Source organism: Porcisia hertigi, chromosome 17, assembly GCF_017918235.1.
Source record: "Porcisia hertigi strain C119 chromosome 17, whole genome shotgun sequence".
In the NCBI taxonomy this organism is placed as follows: domain Eukaryota; phylum Euglenozoa; class Kinetoplastea; order Trypanosomatida; family Trypanosomatidae; genus Porcisia; species Porcisia hertigi.
In genome coordinates this window covers 750,510-776,945 of record NC_090576.1, presented here as the reverse complement: position 1 = coordinate 776,945, position 26,436 = coordinate 750,510, and the positions used below count along the sequence as shown (strand labels likewise).

Sequence of the window (26,436 nt, the reverse complement as noted above, 5' to 3'; positions counted from 1 at the left end):
GAGCGCCGAACTGCCTTGTCGCGGGGCCTGCAAATGGGGGAAAGAGAGAGAGAGAGGGAGAGGAGACTCCACGCATTGTACTCGGGCGGTCCCGCTCTCATCTCCCTGTCCTATGCCATGGAAGCAGGGGCGCACTTTATCCGTACAAATCCACAACCAACTGTACGGCGGCGTCGGGAAGCATGTCACGGAGACGCAACTGCAGCGCCGCGCGTGTCTCCACGTCCTCTGGCGGCGTCTTCGATAGCTCCGCCGCTGCACTCCGCACCGCTGTGGATGATGTGTCGTCGGGTGCAGAGAAGGCTGTGAAGGTAAATGCGTACTTCGACATATCAATCTCAACCGTTTCTCCATCCGCCGCCGTCTCTGAAAGCGGCGGCCCCTCCCGGCACAGGCGCGCGACATCAATGACGCCGCTCACGCTACCCTGAGCATCTTTGCGGTTGACCACCACCAAACGAAAGGCGGAAAGGAGTTTTCGCAGCACACGCAGAGGCCAGCAGCCTGGAATCCAAAAAGATGAGAAAAGATCCGCGCCACAAACAAAGATAATGTTTACCCGACGTCCGTGTGCGGCCAGCCACTCCACAGCCGCCGGCTCGGACTGAGCATACCACGCGTTCACGTGCTCCTCCAGTGCTTGGAGTGCAAAAAAGGTGCGTGTGTACGTGAGCTGCTGACACTCCCACGTGTCCACGTTGAGGTCAGTGTGGTGGCGCAATGCCTTCTCCATAATCCTCACACGATCAGCCGCGCACAGCAAGCCCGGCTTACCGTAAGCATCACTAACAGGAGAAAGAAAGCCGCCAAGCACCACGCGGCCATCAACGCCGTCTACAGCTTGCTTGGCGGCATCGTAGAGCTTTAGATGCGCGTTGTGGATGGGGTTGAAGCTGCCGCAAATGGCGAGAACTACTGGGCTTGGTATAGGTGTTGCCTGGAAGGCTGCTTCGGTCTCTGGGTCGTGACAACGAACCACGCAACACTCAAGTGGCTTTAGTTTGTCCGTCCGGAGCGCATAGGGGACTGCAGTGGTTGGGCACGAGATGCCCCGGCTTCCTGAGGTCATTGTCACCTCGCTTCCCCCCCTTTTTTTTGTTGTTGTCGCAGCTGATGGGGTATCTGGTACGGTGGGTTAGCGCATGGAAGCACCGCTTTTCCCAATACCCTGAAATCCCGCGCCGCCCTACCCTCCACCTCCACCAGCGGAGGTCGATGGAGCAGTCCAGAAGCGGAGCAGACAAACGGGTCGTCACAAAACGATGCCCTCCTCTCGTCCACACACACACACATCAATAGCGACAAACACAATTTACTTGGAGGCAAGACTCGTTTCTCGTTTTGTAGCGGACATTGGAGAGAAATCCGTTCAAAAGTGATGAAACCAAACGATCCGTCCAGTGTGCGACGTTTTTTTTTTTTTTTGGTCAGTTGTGGTGGTGGTGGTGGTGGATCGTCGGTCTTTTTGTTCTGTGCGTCTGTATGTTGTATATGTATGTATATGTGCGAGCTGTACTATACATTATGCACCTCTTCGTGATGCATGGTTTGGGGAAGGAGGGGAAGGAGGGGGGAGTGGGGAGGAATGTACAGAGTCATTCGCTGGAGACCACTTGAGGATACGCATTGTGCTCTTCTCGCCTCATTCTACAACTACTCCCCTTGTTCAAATGCTGTCAGGCTAAACCGTTCTTCTACGTTCTTTTCCCCAGTGCTGTTAGCACAGGTGCTCCACAGGGGAGGGGGGGGAGGCGGGGGGGCGGGCGGCGGCTATTCTTTGCAAGATGCCTGTATATCAAGGAGAGAGGCAGAGCGGGGGATGTCCAAAAACATGAAAAAAAGGGGGCGACCGTTTCGCATATATGAGCCATTTTGAAAGCAGCGGAGACTCTTCTCCAGCGCTTGTGTAAATTCACCTCCTCGTGTGTCCCACCTCGCGGCATACCCCGAACCCGTCGGCGTCGACGAAACCCGAGGCGTACCAGGTGCTGCACTAGAGCGCTTCCCACAGCACCCTCTACCCTACCAAATTTGAAACAGCAGTTGACCAGGCGCGTGTAAGCCGGCGTAGCCGCAGGCACAAGGCCATCTTCAAACACGCAGATCGCGCACCAATTCCTCGGGAAGCCCTTGTGACTGCATCGACGACCCCCCATCGAAGTACTGCTGATACTCTCGCTCACACCCACGGGGGATGCGTGGAATACCGAGCTGATAGGTTTCCACATTTTTTATATACCAAATCTCTTTTGCCAGCAAGAAGTCGTCCAGATCTTGCCGTTGCTGTGAGGCCGCCATGTACGCGCGCGTCACTTCCACCGCCACGCCAGTGATGCCAGCCGCGACCAGAAGTGGCATACGGTAGACTGTGTGCAGCGGCAGCACCAGGCAACCCGCCGCACACAGTATACCAGCTGGTGTGGCTCCATTGAACTCCATAACGCGCGCCATCCACTTTGCCGTCAACTCTTTTTCCTCGGGAGAGATCTCGTCGTAGTCGTAGAGGGCAAAGTCAGTGATGGGGTGATAATACTGCCTTGCTCGCACCCGTGACGGGTGGACTGGGACCAGCCCAATGCGTTCCCAGAATGTGTACGGCACCTCCTCGGGGCCAGGCCGCGCAGCAGAGCCACTGCTGGTGCGCACAATCAAGTCTGGAGCAGACTCGAGCCGCACGTTGCGCAGATTCCCACCCCATTTGATGTTCTGTTGGCGCTCGAGATCTTCCTTTATGTTCTGCAGCTGATCGCTGTACACGACGCCCGGTATTGAAGGCCCCTCTCGCAGCCGTCGCCACACGCTAACTAGTCCCTGCATGCCCACAGACCCCCAAGTACGCAATCACTGGTGATATCCCACTTGTTTCGAGGCAGACCGCGCTCCCTCGCCCCTTTGATATCAAAGAAAGGGGTGGTGGAGGCAAGGGCGGTCTGAGAAAGTGCTCTCACGCAGTGAAGCCAAAAGCGAACTGCAGTGAAGGGGGAGGGGGGGGGGCGCCTGACGCAGGGGAATTGAAAAAATGTATGGGTAGAAGGAGGGTGTGGGGAGAAAGGAGAAGAAAATCATGTTGGTGTCACATACGGCAGCGGGGGAGGGGGGGGGGAAGAGGCGGAGAGAGAAAGCGCGCCTTTCATTGTCAGAGGACACAGTAACCTCACACACACACACACACACACGCCTACAAAATCTCCGCAGGATAATACTGTCACAGTTGAGAAAAAGAAAGTAACGCGGCGGCGATGTGGCGTGACCGTGCCTATGTAGGGTGCGAAGGCCGTCTTGTTCAACTCGATCCATCCTCCCCCAAGCCACACACACACACACACACACACACCGTCTCCTCGTGACCATCCGGGGGAGCCACATAGGAAGAGAGGGGAAAAAACAACTGAGCGAGGGAGACGACATCAGCAAGGTCTTTGCTCTTTCATCATGTGCGACTTCTGCATGGACCTTTCCTTTTTTTTAGTGCTCCTTCCTTACGTAGAGGGAGGGGCACCTGCACAACACTGCGGCGCCCTGGTCTGTGGTTGGCCTTTCGCCAAGATGAATTAGACTTTATTTTTTCAAAAAGAAGAGCGAAAAGAAGACGAAAACAGAGTGACCAGAAAGAGAAGCCAGAAAACACAGCTCACAAGAGCAGTGCAAGCGAGAAGGAGCAGATGAGGGATTTCACAGCTCCATGACAGGGGAAGAACAATAAACAGAGGCAAACATTACAAAATCATTGGACTCTATGCACCGTTGAAGCACCACCACAAGAACTCTGGATGGTGCCACGAAGGCGGGAGGGGGGGGACCAGCACACCTTCGAAACAAAAGTGGGGGGGGGGCCGATATGGAGACACCGAAGATTCAACTAGACAAATGAGCCCAAAACAAGCCAACGATGGTAGACCATAGAATCCGCAGATAAAACGATAACCGCCACGATCGAACACAGCACATCTGCAGTTCTCCTTTCGCTCGCTCCCAGCTTTGTTTGTGCCTCCGCCGCGTTGGTTCAGAACACCACCCCTCACACGTGACCTCCACGTCACACTCAATACACGCACACAACCTGTGTGCAGATCCTCCTCATGACGCGCGCAGCAGCGCTGATGTGACGGCTGCCCAGTCACCTGAGCGCAGCATCTACCTCAACCCCTGTATACACCACCTTCCCTGGTTGCCCCAGGAGTTGCTGCCCCCCATTTAGCCAGTCGACACGTGGGGCATCATCCCTTGTGGTGGTTCAGCCCCCACCCCAACCTTCACCGGTAGGCCGTCAGGGCCGAGTCACATACCCTCTCAGAGCTACAGACCACCCCGATGCTGCGCCATGCGGGGCCTAGTCGCCGGCACCGCCAAGCATAGAAGTAGTGGAGCATTGGCAGCGAGGGGGAGGGAGGGAGGGAGGGGATGGTGACCCCCAGATACCCTCTTTTTCCCTTCCCCTTCCAGCCCGCTGGTGTGCGGCCAGCCTTACCGCCGCCCCCTCTTCCCCTCCTTATCGATCACGTAGAAGCGATTGCGAGAATAACGTAGTACGTGTTGCTGATCGAGGGAATAGGGGGTCACTTCGATGCGAGCTAAGCCAGCCATCTGCCACAAGAGCTGAGGGTCAGGGGTAGAGAGCAGGGAAGTCGCCGTAAAAAGGCATTCTTGCGGTGGTAAGCCCTGGCGCTGTATTAGATTTGTCTTTTCCTTTGGGAGAAGAGGAGGGGGAGGGGACGAGCTCAGATAACGTGCGTTGCGGCGGCGCCCCCCCCCCCGCAAAAAAAAAAAATAAGGCCGAGGACCGCTCGACAAGGGAGACAAAGAAACACGAAGAGGTCGAAACACTTTTGGTGACTATTTGCCTTGTGTGCTTCAGAGGACCCGTGTCACTCTTTAAAGTGAGCTGCTCCCTCCCCTCTCTCTCCGTTTTGTCTGTGCAACGTATAAACGCTGCCTGTATCTTACGACCAAGCGTCTCGTGTTTCAGAGTGTGCGCCTGTGGCTGTGGGTGAACCTGTCAGACCACCGCACTCATTCCCCTTCTTTCCCCCGTTTACTCTACGTGATGGCTTAACGAGAATCGTATGCACGTTTTCTGGGATTACGGTGGATGTCAATGTCTGCGCGCATATATATATAATATTGAGGATCTGATTCAGCAAACGGCTCTGCAGCCCATGTCGAGCACAGGCACACACGATAAAAAAAAAAGAAAACAGGAAGAACGGTGAAGAAAAACAGTGTTAACCAGCCCCCCCACACACACACACACGCTCACTCACACGCAGACATTCATACAATTACAGAAGGAATGGGGAGAGGGAAAGGGAAGGATGCAGACCTTTAAAAAAGGGGGGAGAAAAACTTATACTACGATGATCTACAGAGAGAACACCATGTAGAGGTGTAGGGAAGAGAGGCACAGAGGGAGGAGAGCATTCATTACCACGGGCGCAGACATAACACTAATCCAAGATACTACAAACAATGTCAACTTAAACCAACACAACCATATAATATACACACACGGGGGGGGGGAATGCAGAGAGAGAGAGAACCACACAAAACGTGAGATGGTAAACGAAACTATGTGTCACTGGTCAGTAAACGTGGGCACCCAGACACAGCACAGGGGCGGGGGTTGTTACTGCAAATTACAGAGGCTGGGCGACAGGTAGGGACTGGGCGCCACCATGCAGCACTCACACGCACACGCATAGACACAAGGCAGAAACAATCAAGTGGCCGCGGGGAAAAAAAAACAAAGGAGAAGGGGGAGGACTGCTGATAATTATATGAAAAAACAAGAAAATTTCCTTTTGAGAAGTTATGCCAACACGCATCACTAATTTGTACACACACACGCACATACACATGCGAGTGGGTCTGGTGAACGGCGGGGAAGCGGGGAGGGGGGACAAAAAGAGGGAACGGAGGGGTCGAGAGAGTAGTTATCAGCTCAGACCCCTTCCAGGCACAGAGGACCGTCCCCTGCAGAAAAGTAAAAGGCATGCCGTGCTATGCACGTAAAGGGTGTACAATGAACCGCTCGATTGAACAAACCAAAGCGAGCAAAAAAAAAGTTTCAGTGAACAGGAAAACAAGGAGAGAGAGAGGGGAGGGGGGAAGAGGGAGAGAAACCGGTGCAGTGCTGTTTTTTTTTTCTTGTCCTCCTGAAGATATCCATACACAGATGGCAGGTCTGTGTTATGGAAAGCTGAGAACTAGAGGGATCATACTAATAAAAAAAAAAGAAGCGGGGGCACAACACTGTCTCACAAAAAGCTATGCGTTGAATAAGTCACTGGCAGGAGATTAAAGAAAGCTCGCTCGTCGCTAGAGACGGACTCCTCGCGTGCGGGAATATGATGTGGTATTCCTTTTCTTGGAAGCACTGGACTAAGTATCCTCTAACTGGTCCGTTAAGCTTGTTTTCTGTCGCCTCCGCTACTCGCAAAACTTTTTCATTGCGAGCGCGGATGCGCGCGCGCACACACACACACATATGTATATATATATATACGCATATATATATACACATGTGCGTGTGCCGGCACCGACGGCACCTACAAATCGTCGAGGGATATACACAGACCTCTGGCAGACGCCGCCACCTCGATGTTGCTTCGCAGCTGAACGACGGAATCTTCTTCTATACCAAAGCACTTCACGACGCTGATGTCATCGTCCATGACTTTACCTGTCTTCACCACCGAAAGGATCTGTGCGCTTGGGGCAATGTGATACACCTGATGCAGGTACCGCTTGAAGGTGTGTACCTTCACCGAGGCCCAGTCGCCAAAGATCTCGTAGCTTTTATCACCATGCGAAACGTAAATGCGGTATGCGTTGGGCGCTTCCGGGCTGATCGTACTAAAGTTGACGCTGGCCAGGGCCTGACTCGATATCTTCACGTTTGCGGAGACACCCTCTGGGAGCGCCACCTGTCCCGAGGTATGCCGAAACAGCTTTGCGTGACGGGTAACGTGCCCGTGGTAGCAAGGAAAAAGTCGGCACGTGTGGGCGTACTTCTTTTGGTGTTTGCGGTCGTTGATCAGCGTACAAGCGTCATCGTCGGGGCAGAGCGGCAGGTCATCGCGGATGCTGCTCGCACTGCTACTCGAATTGCCAGAACATGACAGTGTCTCATCCGCCATGGCACCAGGCGGCTTCATTTTCGTCTCATGGGACTCACTTCGGGGTTGGCAGTCCGCGCAATGCGTTGCCCCGGCAGACCCTCCGCCAACGTTTATGCCAGAGAGCAGAGACGAGCCCAGATTGCTACCGCTGGCCACCCGACTGTGGTATGTGTTCGTCGGGAAGGAGCTGCTCCGCTGGGGCATCTGTTGCATTGGGACAGTGAACATCGACGGTGGTGGTTGTGCACCATTTACACCACCCGCCACCGGTGAGAAGGCGTGACTGGATCGCAGGTCTGTGTAACTGAAGGACTGCGAACCGCCTCGGCCACCAGCGGATCCGCGGTAGCTCCTGCTGCCCCCGCTATTCATTGCAGGGGTTATCGTCGGTGGCATCGAGAAGCCAGCGGGGGCGTAGCTCGAGGCGGTTGGATCATTTGTAGTCAATGGTGACTGGTGGTGGTTGGGAGTACGCCCGCCATACGCAGGAATCGCGCTGATGGGAGGTGGAAGTGGCCCTTCGTGCGCAGCGTAGTGCGAGCTCGGTGATGGTACTACACCGTCGCTTTCGTTACCAGCATAGCGATGACCATCCGCGAGGGACATCCCGTATTGTGGGGTGCAGTAGCTGCCATTGGGACTCATTTTATAAGGGTTGTTGCTGTGCCCACGCACCGGCACGGAGTCGCTGCCGGAGGCCCCAGTCAAGCCCTCATCTCGCTGCATACACGGGGACTTTGTGTGCAGGCCGCTAAGTGGTGAGCTTGGGAAATAACTACGGCTGCCGCTATCGTGGCTGCCGCAATGGGTCATGGGACTTTGCAAACTGCGGCGGTACCGTGGGTGGACGTTTGGGGGCGAGCTGACCTGAATCGCCGGCGAGTATTCCTGCGCACCTGTGGATAGGCTCAACGGGGAGCTAGGCTGAGAGAGCTGTGGGCCGGCGGCTTCGGTGAGCGTTGTGCACATAGGCATCTCCTGCGTCCACTTAGTCTTGCTAAGAAACCCGGTGCTGAGGTGCGCTGAGGGGCTCGACAATTCCTGACGGCCACCCTGATCGCTTGTCGGGCTGACTGGGGCATCGTCTAAGTTCCTGCGGTAGGTGTACGGCGAATGCGAATACATGGCAGACCCCACGCGGCTACCACCGCGCGAGGAACTACCTAAAGACGATTTCTGCATAACTACTCCGCAGCGGCTGCGGCGCAAATGTTTTGAGGGGTCCTCTTCTGTTTGTTTTTGGTGTGTGTGTGTATGTATGCTGTTTTCAATGGTTTTCTTGTTGTGTATTGCTGCTTCGCTTGCTGCCCCGGATACCAGGCAAAGGGAAAGCGGGAAGGGGGAGGGAAGGGGAAAGGAAGGGGGATATCACCGCTTCTTACCCTTTTGTTGTTGAAGAGCTCGCAGTGACCCTCCCACACACACAAAAAAAAAAGCAACAACAAAAAAGGAGACCGCCCCTTGAATAAACAAGAAGAAGTCTGATGAAAACAACCAAACAAACAAACCAACAACCCCCCCCAAAAAAAGAATTTTTTTTCAAAGGAAGTAGAAAAAAAATAGCTAAGTGGAGAAGAAAGGGGAAAAACGGCAAAGGATTTACCCCCCCCCCACAGACACACACACACACACACACAGCGTTCCCACCCTGCACTGTCCCCACGTCGCTGTCTCGCCTTGTCTCTGCCCCACCTCACCACTCGAAGGGGGAACCAGGACACACCAACAAAACAGGGGATTAGAGAAAAGGGGGAAAACAAAAAGGAGGGGAGGGAGGGGTAGCGTCTCTTCTTTGTGTGTTGACTTTTTTTTTTGGGGGGGGACCAGAACAAAAAAAGAAATTGCGCTCTACTCGCCGCAGTGGTGTAGTGCAACCGTTGCTGCGGCACGACAGCCAAATTGGGTGGGGAGGGGAGGGGAGGGGAGGGGAGTGGGTGGGAGAGCGACGGCTACCGTAGAAGATCAGGGGACAAAAAATAAAAGCACAGACTACAAAATGAAAACAAAGATACCACGTGTGCAACACATTGAAGACACACACACACACACATACACACAGGGCGGCGAGGACGCAATTGAGGAGAAGAGATCGAGTGCAACCGTCCACCAAACGCGTGCGACACCGAGTGAGCGTGTGAGGCAGACGTACACACCAGAGAGATGAATCCCCTCAGTAGAACGGCAACTAAAAAGATGCACGCGGAGAATGTACGGGGCTTCGGAAGGGGTGGTTGGGGGGGCGCGGGCCAGGGCAGATGGAAAACGTACAGTAGAACAATCTATCCCACCCCCGAAAGGAAAAAAGCAAGCAGTTCTGCTGGTGCACAAGAGCAGCGTGTGTTGGTGTTCAGTGCTTCAACGTGTTACCCCTCACAGCCTTTCTCGTTCGTATTGAAGCCTTTGCGCGCCTCCAGACACACGTTTTTTTTTTTTGGGGGGGGGGCACCTTTTCTCCTATTTTTCGCGTCCTTCCGAGAAGAAAGCAAGTGCGGGTGTTTCGAGCTTACTCTACACACGTTGTTCTTGTTGTTTGGTGTGTGTGTGTGTGTGCACGAGGCGGAAGCACAAAAAAAAAAAGGAAAAGGTCTGTCTATTAGTACTGGAGAGGAGATGTACGAGACGGAGCACAGTTGAAAAGAGGCGCCACACGCTTCACTCACCAAACAAAAAAAAAATCCACCGATTCTTTTCCTCGACGTACCAATCGAACATACATAGACGAGACGGGCGCAAAAGAGAAGAATTGACTGAGCGGTCAGAAAGGCTGGGGGACGACGATGAAGGGGCCCAATTGGCGGACTCTTTCTCGTGTGTGTGTGTGTGTGTGTGTGTGTGTGTACGTAGGAGCATGGGTAGAGTTTCATGTGGGAACGGGGGGGGGGGGGGTATAGTCGAAAAGTATGAGGTGATGCGCGCGTAATGAAGGCAAGGAGGAGGGGCACAGGGGGAGAGAGAGAGAGAGAGAGAGAAGTTACACACCAAACAGTAGGGTGAAACGCCTGGTCTTTCCCAACGGGATGAGTGGGTTAGGGGGGGAGAGACGCGCATGACCAACGCGGAAGCAACTCAAGGAGTAGGAGCTGCACAGGAACAGTGGGGTTACGGGCACGTGCCACATAGAAGTGGAAGAAGAAGGGGCCACATTCTCTCAGGCAACCGGACCATGTCGAACAACAACACAGTGAGGACATACACTGAAGAAAAACGGGAGAAAAGAGAGAACGTTCCCCAGGTTTATGGTTCCACGGATGGCCCCCGACACCATACGTTCACCTCGAGACATCCCCGATGGTCTGCGTCGAGCATAGCAGAGCGGGAAAAAAACTGGCTTCCGTGTGACTAGCGCGTGCTGAAGCCTGGTAACTCCGCGGATAATCAAAAAAAAAACAGCGCACAAGGTTCCGCGAATGCGCAGAGCCTCCAGCGTTGACTACCGTACATTAGAGACGGGAAGGTGCAGGGTGCGTCCATTACAATCACTGGAAGAACGATCGTGCGATCGTGATCAACGCATCCAGCAACAGATTTCTGCAGGTCAAGCGGAACAGGCGCGCCTCCCTCCCCTGCACACCAAGACCTTCCCAGTTGTCTCCCTCCCCCTAAGCAGAATGATCAGAGGGGGTAACAAAGCTCAGGGAGACGGGGAGGGGGGTGGTGAGTATTCTTGTCGCTTGCATTATCTGCCATGAGCTTCCTCCACCCCCCCCCCTTGGTTCTAGTGGTGGTGGTTGGGGGAAGGGATGGGGGGGGGGTCGATGGTGTCCTCCATCCTGCAACAGAGACCGTGAAGAAGTGAAGACATCAAAAAAAAGAGACGACATGAAGGGGGTGGAGAGGGTGGCACTACTCCGCGAGTGAGAATAAGAGAGATCGTCTATTGAGGTGTCACCGAGGAGGAAGCAAGCGACAAGGTGAGGGGTGGCGTGGGGGGGTGAGTGGTAGGGGGTGATGGCACGCACGTGCTTCCTGGAGCAGAATCGTGTGCACGAGCCAGAACCACATTTCGCTCAGGAAGACAAGGTCGAGATTCAACCCTCCCTCCCCCTCCCATTCCCTGTCTGTGCGCGGAGCTATCACAGTACGCGGCGTGGAGAAAACGGGCGAGTAGGCGTGCCACCGACTGCAACGACCTCCCCGTCCAGGACATTGGTTATATTTGTGATGAGAGTATTAGCCCACCCATTCGGTCATAGGTACGGCATCGACATTTGCGGGGACTTTATCCTCTGGCGGTGCCGATCTTGTGATCATGAGGGTTGGCTTAGGTGCGTTGGCCACACCAGTGGCCAACGGAGTTAGGGGGGGGGGGGGGAAGGCGGCAGAATGAGGGGGTAGAGTACCTCAGGCGTACGCTGACCCCCCACGACGGGCGAGGATGCCATACATTCGGGGCGAGAGGGCGCCATCGAACAACGGCACCAGCGCCACCGCGCTGCTCTCCAACTCTGCTGATGATGCTCCCGCTGCACGGCAATTGGAATTGGCTAGTTCCTCGTGCAGGTAGAGAGCTCGATCCAAAAGCAGCAATGATTCGACCAGGTGGCACATCCACATGCGCAACACGGTCAGACCGAGGAAGGAGGCGAAGTGATCCCGCTCAAACCTCGCCCCCATTGTCTCCGGGATGCGCTGCTGCCCCAGCGCGTTCCGCACATATGCTTCCTGGGTTTCTCGGCACGCAGCGCAGCACTGTCCAATGTTCCACGGCGTAAATAAGGTCGTTTTGGCAGATTCGACGTAGATGTATTCGACTGCGACAGCGTGAACAAACTGCGCAAAGGTCAGTGTGTCCTTCTCGCGCGAGATTCGGCGAAGAAAAGCCGGCTCGAGATGCGGCGGTGTTTCTGGAAACGTGCATCTGTCAACGTCCTTCTCGGTGTCGGTGTGTGGGCAGCCACTAGATCGTGGCAAAGACCCATCCCTCTGTCCTGCCTTCCAGCCCTTTGCCAGCTGTGTCCATAAGAGCTTGAAAAGGCTGCGAAAGAAGAGCAGCTTGGCGGAGCTGCGGTGTCCTTCGGGGGAGGCACTTGACCATGCATCCACCGGCTGTGTGGCAAGGAGAAACGACACGCTCGTCGTCGTAAAACCACGACGCTGTAGTGCGCGACTCAGCGGAAAGCCTTTCGGTGTTAGCGCGTGCCAGCAGCAGCTGACGAGGAGCAGACCCCGCGCCGAGCTGTTACGGAAGATGCGACACACGTTGGAGCCCAAGTCACCGCATGTGTGCAGGCCGATGAAGATCGTATTCCGCACGCTCGGAACGTACACGGCAGGAGTGGAGGGAAGGGTAGGCGGCAGTACCGACAAAACAAGCGCGACGCGCTCACGGCCCCACGTCACAGGATCCGGCAGCTGCCAGTCGCCCAAGGATGCGATGCCCTCACCCTGACTCCCCAGCGGGTGGAACTCGCACCCATGCGGGGCTGTTGAAGCCTCCGCAGGCAGACGATAAAGCCGTAGCGCGCGTCTCTTCGTCTCTTGGTCGATGCACACCAGGTGGCTGTCTGCACCCCCGTCGTAGCCAACAATGGTACCGATCGCCCGAGTGTATGACCATCGCTCGGGTGACTGCACGTCACCTGGAGGGGCCACGTCTCGCTCTGTGTCACTCTGCCGCGCTGAAGGCGACACCGCTGCGGCATGGGTGACTTCCTCAACAACATCGTTTACGCCCACTGGCGGCCGCGAATAGGGCTCCCTCCATTTGGGTGCCTTGAGAAGAGCCAGTAGCAACTCTACCCGATAACCTCGGGCAGTGTAGGCAGGTTCGAGGGCGACCAACGAGGGCCACGGCGTCGCCGGTTGCTGGGGGCCACATGTACCGGCAAGGGTGCGACTCCAGGTTTTCGATGCCAAAGTGAGGTACCCGGGTGTCGCCTCACTCGATCTCACCTGCAGAGCGAGTCTCTTCTCGCTGTCCTCAATGCGAAGTCGCTTGAGCAGAGCTGCATCTTTTCGACTCGAAGAGTGCCGCTCCCCGACATCCGTGACAGTGAAAAAGTGTTCCGTCAGCCTTGCGACGTACGCATGTTGGGACAGTAAAAGATTCCATTGATGAACCTCCTCCCATGTGGGGATGGCCAAGTGCGACGGAGGTGGCGATGTCGACGTTTCTGTCTCTTTCCTGGGTGCACAAGCAGGCGACAAACCTGGCGTAGAGTTGGCGGTGGACTGCAGATGTCCGTAGACGTGCTTCATAATAACAGTGGTGGACTCCTGTCGGACAACTTTGCCGCAAACTCGACAGGCCAGCTTCACTGCGTCAGCGCTGCGAATACGCGTACAGGCAACCATATCGTCCTTGGGGGGAACGTGTCGGTCCTCTGCCACATACTCTGTAGCGGCACAAGTGTCGCCATCGTAGCTTCTAGCCGGCGAGAAGCACGGGTCTGCGCAGGTTCGGACGTGGCCATGCAAAAGCGATGCCCAGTCCACTTTCTCGTCAATACGACAGGCGATGCTTGCCATGTGACCACGCGGCGCATACATTAGGTTTACGCGTGAGCTACCATTGCGTGAGGAGAAGCTCGTCTCCAAGAGTGATTCAAAGCGCTCTACAGTGCGCTCCTTATGCGCAGGATTGCAGTCGAGGCCGATTACCTGGAGATTGTCGCACAGCGCCAGCGCACGTGAGACGTAGCCCTTTCCCTCGCCAATGTTGATCGCGGTTTCAACCCGAGCCACGCCGCCGTTGCAGTGCTTCACCGCCTCTTCTTCCTCCTCCAGAGACTGCGCCTCCCTGCCCTGGAGTTCCACCGGCACCGTGTTTTCTGCGCCGACGTTGCAGCAGAGCGCTAAGTCACGAATGGTATCCCTCATGATGCGCACCTCGTGTTGTTTTTTGGGATTCATTCCGTAAGACACAACGAGGTCGAGTATCGCGTGTTCGTGTTGCTTCTGCGCCTTTGCGCTGGCGGAGTTACAGTCGAGCAGCAGCCGTTCGGCCTCTGTGAGGAGTGTGAGCCTCGCTGCGTCGTTCTCCGGACGGCGTGCACGGCTCAGCATCAGAGACCGCGTGGAAGCGTAGAACGCCTGAAGAGAAGCTAAAGAAGCGTTAGCTGCTGACGCAGCGCCCTCACCTCCGACCACTGAGTCGGGACACTGGGCCAACCCTGTCGGTGGGCCGTCGCGCACCAGTGCACGCAGCTTGTCCATGACGTCATCGCCCTGCAAAATAGGTGTGAAGGCCTTCAGGAGCATCTGCGTATGCGCGAGCTCTTGGGGATCTACGGGGGAGTTGTCGAAGTGCACAGGTGACACAGCCCACGTCTCGCCGAGGATATACTGAAAAAAGTTTTCTGGGTGGGCCTGGATGAGTTTGGAACTGCGCAGGAAAGCGCAGAGGTCGTCCAAATAGCGCCCCACGGCGTTCTTCTCTGTGGCGGGTGTCGGGGCCGCGCTGGCATCGCAGTTACTACTGTCATTCGTGCAGAAGAACGAGAAGCCCTCGCGTGTGTTTTCTGCGTATTCGGCCGGTAGCGGCAACGCAAGAGAGTGCAGAGAGGGCATCTTAGGTACAACAGGGGAGAGCTGCCTCTCAAAACGTGTGGGTGTGAACGTTAAAGGCGGGTAGTCCGTGTGTTCCCTGGGAGTGCAGTGTGCCGTGCGGCGACATCTACCTCGCTCTATGAAGACGCGTGTATGCGTTGGAATACACAAAACCCATCGGGGTATCAGACAGAGAAAAAGCGCAGGGAGTGGGGCCAGGGAGGGGAGGGGAGGGGAAGAGAGGGGAGGGGGGGGGGCGTCGTCGTCGTCAAAAGCAGAGGAAGCACTGGTTGGGGGTGAGGTGTGGGAGGAATGGAGATGGGAAGCACTACACGCGAAACCTCCTGCCAATTCAGCGGCACAACAGTGCAAAACGTCCTCCCGAGAAGTGGTCCCCTCCCCTCCCGCCGCTGCCCATCCGCTCGGGCACCCTCTCCTTACGGTGCTCCCATTGAGAGTGATATGCACAGCCGCAAAAAGAAAACAGTGAGGAGCTATCCCAACAACGGCGCTGTCTCCTGCAGATCGCCCCAAGTGGAAGCACAGCAGTGCGTATATTATTAGACATTGGCGGTGCGCGCGCTCTTTTTATGCGTGCCTATTTGGTGGTTAACTGTGTGCATGATTGTAAGAGTGTGTATGTGGGAGACGGGGAAGACCGGTTCCACCTGCGGCAACCAGGGTGAGTAGAGAAGGTGGTAGTGAGGTGGGGCGAGAGAGGAAGTCCATCAGCCCCCCCCCAGGTGTGTGGGGCGCCGTCGCTGCCGCCTGCCGGCACCTCAAATCTTCACGTAGTCGTCGTGTGTTCCCCTCCGCGCCCGGACTGTCACCAGAAGGGGAAGGAGGTACAAAAGTGGGAGCATCCACAGTCACTCGCAGGATGAGCGCGCCAGAGAATGCACAGGATACGTCTTTGACATACTCGCGCCCTCCCCGTGGCAGTCCATGTGCCCTCGCTCGGTGCCAGCGCCCTTGCCCGCTATCGCTTGCGGAAGTCATCGACTGAGAACTCCCTGGGACGCGGGATCTTTTTCATCTTGTACTCCTTCGAACCGACGTAGGACGCCTCTGCCTTCCCATCGTACCAGTTGTTCTGCGCCTTGTCGAGCAGCGCACTCATCTCATCCTTCTCGAAGGTGATCTTCTGTGTGCGGTTTGTGGCAGGTCCCTTGCCGCGGTGCTCACCGACCATCGCCCCAGGTGTCCGCATCAGCTCTGTCGTCTGGCGGTATTCATTTGTGAGAAAGGCGACCAGCCAGGCGAGACCGACTAAGAAGAGAACTTGGATGTTGATGTAGGCGAGAGAGAGGCGGGGATACTTTTGGTTGTACTTCCACCACGACACGTGCTTGCGGACCTGCACCACGTTATACCCAAAACGCGGGGCGAGCTTGTCATCGAGAGGGGCAGGGGTGCGGTAAGCGACTTCGCCGGTCGGCCACTGCACACGTGAGACGATGTATTCACCCTTGGCATCCACGACGGGTAGGGTGGCGGGGTCTTGGTAAGACGGCTGCACCCACCGTACCGGTTCTGGATCGGGCGTTGTCAAGGGGCCACTGCTGCCATCGGTGGGGGGAACCACAGGAGAGGCCATATCCTTTGGCATTGGGGTGGATGACGTAGGTGGGGGCGCCGCGGCACTTGCACTGTGGTCGGCAGTCGCCGCGGGGGGTTGGCCAGACGAAGGAAGTCGAGTGACGGGCTCGCTATCAGAGCCTGATTCTCGGGCGTGCAGGTCCGTGGAGGTGCCAGCAGAGGCCGCGGCGGGTCCCTTTGGTGGCCTCCACGCGTCTCCGGCGTGAAAACGCCGACTCATGAGGCTAACGCCTGCCGCGACAAACGGACCAGCAGCAGCGAAAGGGGCACCGGTGCAGACCAGAATACAACAGCGGCGGCGGTAGCGGCCAAGTACCCCGCCAGACAACGTGTGCATCGCCGACTCGCTCTCTTCTGCTTATCCCCGGTCGCAATGATGTACCGTCTCCTCGGTCGGGTGAGCAGAAGAAAGAAGGGGCGAGAAAAAGAGAGGAAAGAGGCGGAGAAACAGGTGTGCCGCAAAGCCTTGACGTACCTAAAGTGGAGTAAAGGGCTGACGTAGGGTCGGTCCCTGGAGAAACACACACACAGAGAGACAAATGTGAAGAAAAACGGGGGGCAGCTTTGCCACCGACTGGATCTCCCCGAGCCATTACTCCAGTCGCAGAGGGTGACCCCGCGGCGGAGAGCCGTTACAGCCGCTGTTGGCCGCGACGCTGAGAGTCGCCCCTTCCGCTTGCATCGCGTGTAGCCAGGCGTAGGGAGATCAAAGCCCTTGACGTCGACCTACCGAGCGCCAGCAGTTCACGGAATAATCACAGGTAGAGCTACTTTCTCGCACAGGTTAAGCCCCACGAAGTCCCATCAGGGTGAAAGGCTGGTATGGGCATGTCCACCTGCCAGGCAGGAGACAGGGGGACTTCTTGGCGGGAGGGGGAGTTCGATGTCGTTTAACTTTTTCGCATCTTCATTTAGGTGGTGATACGTAATATAGAAAAAAAAGAGAGGTAACCATCACAGACAGAGAGACAAACATACACACATGCGCGTAGAAATGAGCTGCAGGCGACGTTGTCTGTGTGCACTTGTCTACACCCGCTACCGTCTTGGAGGAATCCGTGTTTGTGGGTCACATCACACCGCTTTTTGCCTCTTAAACATAAACACAGCTTCCAGAAACATGACAGTGAAGGCGGCCACCGCACACACAGACACACACACACACAAGTAATTACTCCTACCCCTCTGCCTCTCTCAACCACTGCAGTTTGATGGAAACCTTCAGTTACACCCACACTGGCGACTCGCCGCCGCCGCCCCCCCCCACACACACACAAGCGAACGTCACACACACACACACTGAGAAAGGGACGCAGGGAAGGGGAAAAAACAGACGAAGACCACACCAAAAACACAGATAGCCACGCATAAAAAACTGAGCAACGCCACGGATTTAGTTAACCCCCCCCTTCCGGAGAGACAAAGAAAAACAAACAGACAAAACAGAAGGCGAGAACAAAAAAAGTGAAACCAAGACGTTGATGTGTCCCGCCATGGGCACTTACAAACGAGAGAGAGAGAGGGGGGAGGAGACGTCTATTACGTAAAACCTGACCAACTGACACACACAGCCACTCACACACAAACTACATGAACGCCCCAGGAATGTCAAAAAAAAAAGCAAGGTACATAGACACTAACACACAAAACAGGCGGTGTGCGTATGTGTCCTTGTACGTCGTGCGAAATCTCAGAGGCGTGCATAAACGAAACAAAGAGCGCGCCCGTGTTCACATATATATATATATATGTGTGTGTGTGTGTGCACACACACACACAACGCGAAATGTCGTGTGGAAGACCGTACACGAGGTATAACGGCAGACTCTCGTGTACATACGGCGATAGACTCGCGTCGATCCCCTTCCCCCCACACATACAACACCTCTCCGCATATTATTTCCCTCCTCCTTCCTCCGGTGTATTGCTTACCCCCCCCCTCAACAAAAGTTTTTTTCCAATTCAAAGACGATGGAGGGGGCGAGTGGGAGGGGGGGGGGCATCACAATGCCTTCGGGGAGGGGGGTGGGAAAGAATTTCTGTGCAGCGCCGCCTACCCACTTCTCGCTGGTGTGTCGCTCCCTGTCAGCACCAACTTTACTTCTTTGCAGCACCCGCGCCAATCTGGCGGCGTGAGACGACCCGGTACTCCGTAACGTCCTCGTGAATCATGTGATCCTCATCCGGCAGCGCCTTGAGGCGATTGTTGTTGTAGCGGACCCACTTCGAGGTAGCGCGCTGCTCCTCTCGTGTCTGGACCATGTCCTTCTCCTCGGCATACCGAGCAACAACCTTCATGCGCTTAATATAGTCTTCCTCCTTCGCCCTCCGCTCCTTCTCGAGGCGCTCCTGCTCCTCAGCCTTGTGTGCGACTTCGGTGGCCTCATATTCGTGGAGGAGAGTCTTGATCATATCCCGTGCCTTCTTCACATCACCCTGGCTGAGAAGCGTCGGGGGCAGTGGACGCCATGCAAAGTGTGAGAGGGGCTTGATGGTCTTCTTGAAGAGCTCGTTGCCCGTGTAATCGAATATACGGAACTGCGGAGCGAGGGTCTGCTCGTGAATGGAGGACACCCACACGGCAAAAAAACGACCGGTCGGGTCCCACTCGCAGTTCGTCGCGCTGATGCCGCTGAGCTTATTTTTGTCGGTAATGGTGTTATTATCGTGCAGCACAAAGAAGTGCAGCAGGGACTTGTCGAAGTTGGCCGCCACCAGCCGCCCACCGTGGGGAGCCCAGAACATATGTGTCGCCGATGTGGATACCTCGTGTATCACCTTGGGGCCTTGCCTGCCGATCGCAAAGATCTGGAGCACGCCAGTCTCACCGAGGCCGGCGCCGACACTGTCGCGCTTGAGGAGAACGGCGAACTTGTCGCCGCCCGTCTGCCACGCGAAGCGGGTCGGGATGTAGCCGCGTTTGATGGACAGGCGAAAGATGGGCACATTACGCTCTGCTACGTGGAAGAGGAAGTACTCCGTTGGCCCTTTCGATGACACCCTCACGCACAAGAAGGTGCCTGCTGGATGCCACAACATGTCCAACCGTGTCGCCACGAGGAAGTTCCGCTCGTTCAGCACACGCCGCTGTACCTCCCCATCCTCGTTCACCACCATGTCCGCTACAACTGCTTTCCAGCCCTGGTTCGGGCCCAGCTCGCAGACGTAGGCCATCTGCGTGCCCACCACAGGGTTCCACTCGGCTTTGTACAGGCCAGGAATGGCGAAGCTATGGCCAGAGCTGCCGTCGCCCTTGACGAGCTTCATTGTCTCAGAAACATAGATGTTCAGGTGACCCTCCGGCACCTCAGTAGAGTCCATCGGGCGGAAGCCTGTCTTGCACACCACCACAAGCGAATCGTCGGCACTGAAGCGCATTATGGGCCAGAGGTCATCGCTGTGCAGGTCAAGATTTCCAATGGTGCGGATCTTCTTTGCAGTGCGCAGGTTGATGATGCTGATGTCCTTGGGCGTCTGTACAATGATGTACTTCTCGCAGGGCGACACCATAAAGGCGTTGATATCCATCGTGATCTCGAAGTGGAGGTGCATGCTGCGGCCGGCCCACACGCGCAAGCCCTTTTCGTGCTGAGAGATCACCATGGAGCCGTACGTAGACCACACCGGCAGTGGCCGTGACACAGGAAGTGCGCTGCACACCATGCCAGAGTTCAGCTTCTTGTTATCACGGTCCACCTCGGACCAGCGGCAAAGGGGGTCGTCCTTGCTGATCTTGCGGCGACGGTACAGCTCTGGCTCATTCCTCTCCCAATTGAACCAGTACCAGTCGCAGTCAAAGGATAAGCCCGACTTGATCAAAAACTGAGGACGCGCCTCTGGGTCTTCTGCCATGTTGTGCACCAGCTCTGCCTCCTCCTCATCCACGGCGTCTGCCATCGGGGGCGGGACATACGGACCATCCTCCTCGCGAGCCTCCTCCAGCGCACTCCAACGGTACGTCGTGAGCACAGCAGACTTCGTGAAGGGGAACCGATTCAATTTTGCCAGCGCCGCCTCCGCCTGTGTCTCTGTCACGCAGCTGAGAATGGCGCCCGAGAGCAGCGCCGTCTCCGGGTCTGTCAAAAGATGAAGACTAAACTTCTCTCCGCCGAGCAGCTCCGCAATACGGCGAGAGAAGTGGCGCTGGAAAAGCTCGCGCTTATCAGGGGTCACATTGTTGGGGAGCCCATCGATGAGGATGTGGCGACCAAAATTGATGTCTGTCATGGCTACACTCCTCCCTGTTATCGAGTATTGGCAACTGGGCGAGTAGAGAGTAGAGGGAACGACAACGTTGCGGCAGGGGCACACACTCACGCACAGAGAAGAAAGTTAAGAACGGCTGGTGTTACACTACGTTATCTTCGTGATTTCTTCTTTTTGTTGTCGTTGTTGTTAACTTGGATGGACACGCGGAAAACGCAAAAAAAAAAAAAAGAAACGTCCATTCGAACTCATTCACACACATATATGTGTGCATGTGTGCGCGTTGTGTCGGGTGGGTGGAGGCGGAGAGTGAGGGTAGGAAGAGTGTATTTATGGCCAGTGTGTGGTGTGCGTCAAGATAGTGAAGAAGGCAGATTAGGCAGAAAAAGGGAGGGAGGGCGATGAAGGAGGAAAGACGCGACAATGCGGAAGAGCCGCTGCGCGTGCCACGATGCGAGGGATGTCTACAGGCTGAAGAGGAAGAGAGAACACACAGATGAGTCTCCCTACCCCTCCCACCCCATTCATTCCACATATATACACATACAATCCTGGGTCGGGTTCCTGGGCGAGGAGTGACGGAGGGTGCCATGAGACGGCGGTGTTGCCCGTTTCTCCCATCGCCACCTCCCCAGGACATAGACAGAGCAGGCAACTATCCAGGCGATCCCGCTTCCAGAAACCAACAAGCACCCACACACAGAGTGTCGGCGGGCATCATTGTTGTTTGGTATATGGTCAATACATACACGCATACACATATATGCAGATGCATATGTATGTATCTTGATAGAGGGGGGGGGGAGAGGTTGAGTGATTATCACTTTGATCCACTACATAAAAAAAGGGGGAAGAGATGTCTTTCCTAGTAACAACTTCGTACAACACACACGGGGTGACGAGAGCCCCTCACGCCGCACAGGCGGGCCCCATCACACAAAGCGGAGGAAGTGATATATCGCAAACTGGATCACTGCGCCGCTCGACAAACTGGCAACATGAGGAGAGGGACACTGCTGCTCGTTCTCTGCTCACCACCACGTGGTCAGCAGTGTGTGAGGAGCCGGGAGAAACAAAAAAAAAACATAGAAACGAGGTAGGAGAGCGTCCAGCGCCCCCGCTGCTTCTTGGCTATTCAGTTACAACAGTGCTAATCGAGTAGGTGACTGGGTGACGGAGGCAGGACGCGGAACGGTGTGCACTCCATCATCTCTTTACTCGGCATCCGCGGCCACCTTCGCCTGGAGACGCATCCAAATGTCCGCCTGGTTGTGGCCGGCGTTCCACCTCTTGAAGGCATCCTCGTATTGGTACAGGATGAACTTGTTAAAGGCGATGGGCAGCGCCAGCACAATCGGGATGCGGATGAAGCCGCGGGCGTACGTGTAGTTCAACACGTTAGTCCAGAAGGGAGCCATGATTACGACTGTGTGGGGGAGCAGAGAGGGGAGGGGAGTCGATGATCACGCACGCACCTCACGAATTAGCGTCTACTTGAGAAAACACAGCACAACCACCACAAAAGCGAGAGGCACACGACCGCTTGACACCACTGCGCAGACAGACGTAGGAGACGGCGACGACGGGTGCGGCGATAGCGACACAATTGGCGTGCCGTGGCATTGGGGTGCAATCGGTGACGCGAAAGGGGAAAAACACAAGTTAGAGGAATGAGAAGAGTGCAAAGATGGAAAAAGAGGGAAACGTCGTCCACACAATGCAAAATGGGGGCAACCAGAGCAGCACCCCAATAATGGCAGGCGTTGCCCTGCAGGCATCCAGGAAACCGCGACACTTGTGCCGCTATTACGCGCAGCACTTCTTGTATGGGGGCAGGATAGTGTGCGCGCGCGAGGGATTCGCACACGCACTCGTACCGACCGCAAGTGAGAGTACCGCTGTCAATCTCAATGCATGCTATGGTCTTTTTTTTTCTTTCCCCCTCCGATCACCTCACTAGTTGGGCTGACGATGGCGGGGGGGAGGTGGAGGAAGGGGGGGGGTACCCCGCCACACAAACGATGATTGGAAATTGTCAAAAGACGGCGAGACAACGAAAAAGATAAAAGCCGTGGCCACACACGGAAACCCCGCGTGGTGTATGTGCACTTGAAGTGGAGAGCGGCTATTCGCGTCAGAAGCATCTGAGTCACGTGTAAGGCGGCTCAAGAGCGGCCACAAAATATGGGCTTCAAGAGGGAGGGGAAGTAAACAAGCAGAAACAAAAACAAGGAGGGTGAATGACACACCAATGACGACAAGGCGATATTCGAGTCCAAAAGGGTGATGTCCCTCAGACAGGCACCTGACTTTGTGCACATCTCCGGCACCCCGAGCAGCAGACCAGTACAGGATAAATCTCAGGAACAAAGGGGGCAGAAGGCGGGCGAGCCTTGAAAACACGTTATTCATGACATTCCGTGGGTCTATATAAAAAAAAAGGCTTACACATAGGCCGCCCACATCTCCGGCTTCGTATGGAAGCCGTCCTTGCGACGGTAGTTTGAGTACTTCTCTTTCATGATGTCCTGATAGCCTGTCGCCCAAAGCATGTCCCACGTGATAGGAAAATCTACCTTTGTCGGCTCCTCGATGATGGGCGCCCACGGCTCTATTCTTTTACTGCGGGCACCGTGGATCGTCGCTTGATCGTCGACTAGACCCCAGTCGGATACAGACTCCCGCAAGGCCCGTGTCCACAGCTGCTTTAGCGCAAACAGGGCGCCGTCCAGCTCCTCGGTAATAGGGATCTGGCAACTGAAGCGCGTGTTGAAGGTAATGTCAGGCCTGTCCGTCGCGCGCCACGCTGTCAGCGACGTGTACTCCCACCTATTTGGTGGCAAAAGACGGTCCAAAGTTTCGATATCGACGTTCACCATGCACCCGTCGCCGTGGTTCCAGTCCGAGCAGTCCGGGTTGTTGCACTTGCCCCAGTGCGTGGCGTGGCCATGGCACATGCCTGAGCCGTCAATCAGAGTATTGAGCGTGACATCTGGCATCGGGTAGGTTCGAAAGTGGAACGGGTGACCATCAAAATTGACCACAGTAATGTTGATCAGCTTTGTCTTCGAGTTGGACTCATACACTTTACCGTCGACGGCGTACTTCTGACTCAGCCGGCGTGCGATAGACTTTTCTGGCAGCACGCCACTGCGGCGGCCCTCGCGCAGGTTCAGCTTGTCGCTCATAATCTCAGCCTTCTTTAGCGGCTGCTGCAAGCAGTTACGGTGTGAGATCGACCATCGACCACGCTTCTGTGTCTCCGCCAGCTCCTCGATTTCATTATAGACGTGAGGGATGACGCGATACGGCCGACTGGCGGTGACCAGCACACTGCTGTTAGCGCACACAACAGAGGCCACGGTTGCGCGAGTGGCACAGGACGCTAGGCGAAGCATCACTATTTTCCTCTCTTCACCGCACCTGCACGACGATACAAAAGGGGAGGGGCGAGGGGCAAGACGCGATACCTACCCGCCTCGAATCTACTAGACGCGAGTACGTGCAAATGGACAAAAAGGCGCCGCGCCACAGAGAGCCAAAGGAAGGGGAGGAGAAAGGGGGAGGAGGAAGGGGGAGGGCGGCAGAAAGAAACTGTTTTCACCACTAGTCGAGTAAAAGCCCACAGCATGCACGGAAGCCCGCGAGTGGATGAGAGAGTGAAGGGTAAAAGGGGGAGAGTATGCTACAGATTCTACTATCGCTACAAGGTACCTAAATCCGCGTGAGCTAAAAAAAAGGGGGGGGGGAAGGGGGGAAGGGGGCACCGTTTGGGAGGGGAGGGGGGCCAGGAGAGGAGGATGAGAGGGACTAGAAGATGCCTCCCCGTCTCAAAAAAATGGAACACGTGCCCAGAACTGAGCTTCAAATGTCACTAGCGTCTTCTTACGGGCCCTATTGAGGGTGCGCTTGGCGTGAATCGCAAAACCCTGAGTGTCATCAGACTGGTGGTGGTGGTGGTGGTGGTGGGCGTTCACCATGAGGTGCACAAAAAATGGAGGAGGGAAAAGTACAAACAGGGGAGCGATGAGAGGGGAACGGCGAGTACAGGAGATACACAGTGGGTGCGTGGATATCGGGGTGAGGGGAGAGAAGAGGTGGGCGCCCCACCAGTTCCATTCACGCAGAAAGGGAAGGCCTTCATTTCTTCCACACGCGTGGAGATACACCCGGGGGATCGGAAAGGGGAGAGGCGGAAGGGCGAAACAGCACGACCGCATGGTGGCAGGATAACAGGATGGATCAGGCGAACGTAGAAAAGAGGGGGGGAGGGGGGAGGGGAGAATGACGCCATGCTACTCACATGACTACATTTCTTTCGTCTTTTCCGGAACAAATCACTTTTAGCCAACCTCCTCCTCCTCCTCCCTCCCCCTCCCTACACACACACACACACACACATACAATACCCACCGCCTCTCCGACATAGACATCAATGAGCTCATGTAGCTGTTGATACTTTTATAGCTCGTCCATGATGTCAAGCAAATCGCACATTGTCTTTCCACCGGTCTCTGCCGCGGCACCACCACCGATCGTTTTGGGGGGTTGCTGGAATTCATTCATGATGCCCAACAGCTGTTGATTCTGAGCCCGAACAGCAGAGGCTGTCATACGAGCAATTGGCACCGAAGGTTCCACCACAGCAACGCCCCTGCTGTGGGCCGCACTCGCCCTAGACGCTGTGGCAGTAGGTGACTCTGAGAGTGTGGTGACCGTCTCCGCAGCGCTGCCAGTGCCGTCAGGAAACAAGTCCAGTTCGAACTCCTGCACATCGTCGGCTCGGTTTGCGGACCCAATCAGCTGGGCAAGGTAGTTCAGCTCGGCATCGTAGGCTCGTTGCTGCTCGGCAGTCGTAACAGGAGACGGCGACTGGGTGGTAGGCCCAGGGGGGGCGGAGACGTCTCCGACGGCATCTGCCGCTCGGCTCTGGGAGACTTTTACTTCGCGCGCCTGCTTCGCCGTAGGGTCTGCACTAATGCCGGAAGCGACTCCGGCGGCCCCAGTCGCAGTAGAGGCCTTTGATGATGTGGCAAGAGCAGCTCTGGTGTACATATCGAACCCGCTTTTCGTCAGTCGTGGTGCACCTCTGCGCGGTGTCCATGACCCAAGCGGTATGTGTGGAGGGTAGGGAAGCTGTGCGTCCGGGTGGACGAAGGTGCCGGGCTGGGGTACACCCGTCATGTGGACAAGTCCTGGTGGCTTACAGGCCGGCATGGGCGACAGAAAAGTATCGCGTGGAATGTAAAAGGCGCCGCTTCCGCTGTCCTGCACTTTGATCTCAAGAAAGACGGACACCCGAACATGGCGATCGATAAAAAAATTGAGCAGCTCTCGCCTCGCATTCGCCCAGTCGCCAACGTGAAGCCCGGCGGCAAGTTGCAAAACGCGATTCTCCGCCTCGCTCACCAGCGGTTGGATCGCGGCCGTCAACATCTGCTGCGCCGCGTCCAGGTGATTCAACGTCAACTCCAGGAGTTCCAGTGGGTGGCGCTGTGTAAAGACCTGATATTTGACTGTCATGTAGACGAGGTCGTACAGCTTCCGCAGTGAGTTCTCGGCAAGACGCATAACGCTGCTAGTCGAGAGCGCTGTGAACACCTGCGACACGGAGGCAGAGGAGTACATCGGCTGCGGTTTGAAAAGCTCGTCCAGGAACTCCTTGCCGAAGATGTTTGTGCCAATGTCGCCTAACACAATGGCCGCTTTGTCTGGCGCCACCTGTTGCGCGTGCAGGCGCGAGTTCAACACGAACATCATCTCAACTCCGAGGTTGAGGATCAGGAACGGCATGGTATGTAAGCTCATCTCCTCGCTCACCTACAGGTCATGTGTGTGTGTGTGTGTGTTTATCGGTCTGTGAGTGCCTTGGAAGGGGAAAATTTGGTACAACGATCAAGTGAAACCTTTGGATGGGCTGCAAAGGACGGGGAGGGAGAGAAGGGGAGAGGGAGGCTCTTTGCAGTTCAGCACACCCATCTCAAGAGGCAGAGCGTTATTGGGAGGGGCTTTGTCCGTGCGTTGA

General features: G+C 55.9%; 9 protein-coding genes across 9 annotated transcripts; all 9 read right to left on the bottom strand.

The window, feature by feature from the left end:
• Positions 1-136: 136 nt before the first annotated feature.
• On the bottom strand, positions 137-1,069 carry JKF63_05520 (uncharacterized protein; the record flags this gene model as incomplete). The annotated part of the gene is made up of 1 exon (XM_067901478.1): positions 137-1,069. One exon carries the CDS (start codon positions 1,067-1,069, stop codon positions 137-139), a length of 933 nt encoding a protein of 310 aa, XP_067758153.1.
• A 1,022-nt stretch (positions 1,070-2,091) lies between these two features.
• JKF63_05519 (uncharacterized protein) lies at positions 2,092-2,817 on the bottom strand (the record flags this gene model as incomplete). Its single annotated transcript, XM_067901477.1, has 1 exon — positions 2,092-2,817. The coding sequence occupies one exon, from the start codon at positions 2,815-2,817 to the stop codon at positions 2,092-2,094; it is 726 nt and encodes a 241-aa protein (XP_067758152.1).
• A 3,728-nt stretch (positions 2,818-6,545) lies between these two features.
• JKF63_05518 (uncharacterized protein) lies at positions 6,546-8,300 on the bottom strand (the record flags this gene model as incomplete). The annotated part of the gene is made up of 1 exon (XM_067901476.1): positions 6,546-8,300. One exon carries the CDS (start codon positions 8,298-8,300, stop codon positions 6,546-6,548), a length of 1,755 nt encoding a protein of 584 aa, XP_067758151.1.
• A 3,159-nt stretch (positions 8,301-11,459) lies between these two features.
• On the bottom strand, positions 11,460-14,627 carry JKF63_05517 (uncharacterized protein; the record flags this gene model as incomplete). Its single annotated transcript, XM_067901475.1, has 1 exon — positions 11,460-14,627. The coding sequence occupies one exon, from the start codon at positions 14,625-14,627 to the stop codon at positions 11,460-11,462; it is 3,168 nt and encodes a 1,055-aa protein (XP_067758150.1).
• A 958-nt stretch (positions 14,628-15,585) lies between these two features.
• Positions 15,586-16,542, bottom strand: JKF63_05516 (uncharacterized protein; the record flags this gene model as incomplete). Its single annotated transcript, XM_067901474.1, has 1 exon — positions 15,586-16,542. One exon carries the CDS (start codon positions 16,540-16,542, stop codon positions 15,586-15,588), a length of 957 nt encoding a protein of 318 aa, XP_067758149.1.
• A 1,760-nt stretch (positions 16,543-18,302) lies between these two features.
• Positions 18,303-20,432, bottom strand: JKF63_05515 (uncharacterized protein; the record flags this gene model as incomplete). Its single annotated transcript, XM_067901473.1, has 1 exon — positions 18,303-20,432. The coding sequence occupies one exon, from the start codon at positions 20,430-20,432 to the stop codon at positions 18,303-18,305; it is 2,130 nt and encodes a 709-aa protein (XP_067758148.1).
• Positions 20,433-21,625: 1,193 nt separating this feature from the next.
• On the bottom strand, positions 21,626-21,829 carry JKF63_05514 (uncharacterized protein; the record flags this gene model as incomplete). The annotated part of the gene is made up of 1 exon (XM_067901472.1): positions 21,626-21,829. The coding sequence occupies one exon, from the start codon at positions 21,827-21,829 to the stop codon at positions 21,626-21,628; it is 204 nt and encodes a 67-aa protein (XP_067758147.1).
• Positions 21,830-22,855: 1,026 nt separating this feature from the next.
• On the bottom strand, positions 22,856-23,809 carry JKF63_05513 (uncharacterized protein; the record flags this gene model as incomplete). Its single annotated transcript, XM_067901471.1, has 1 exon — positions 22,856-23,809. The coding sequence occupies one exon, from the start codon at positions 23,807-23,809 to the stop codon at positions 22,856-22,858; it is 954 nt and encodes a 317-aa protein (XP_067758146.1).
• Positions 23,810-24,872: 1,063 nt separating this feature from the next.
• JKF63_05512 (uncharacterized protein) lies at positions 24,873-26,219 on the bottom strand (the record flags this gene model as incomplete). The annotated part of the gene is made up of 1 exon (XM_067901470.1): positions 24,873-26,219. The coding sequence occupies one exon, from the start codon at positions 26,217-26,219 to the stop codon at positions 24,873-24,875; it is 1,347 nt and encodes a 448-aa protein (XP_067758145.1).
• Positions 26,220-26,436: the final 217 nt, after the last annotated feature.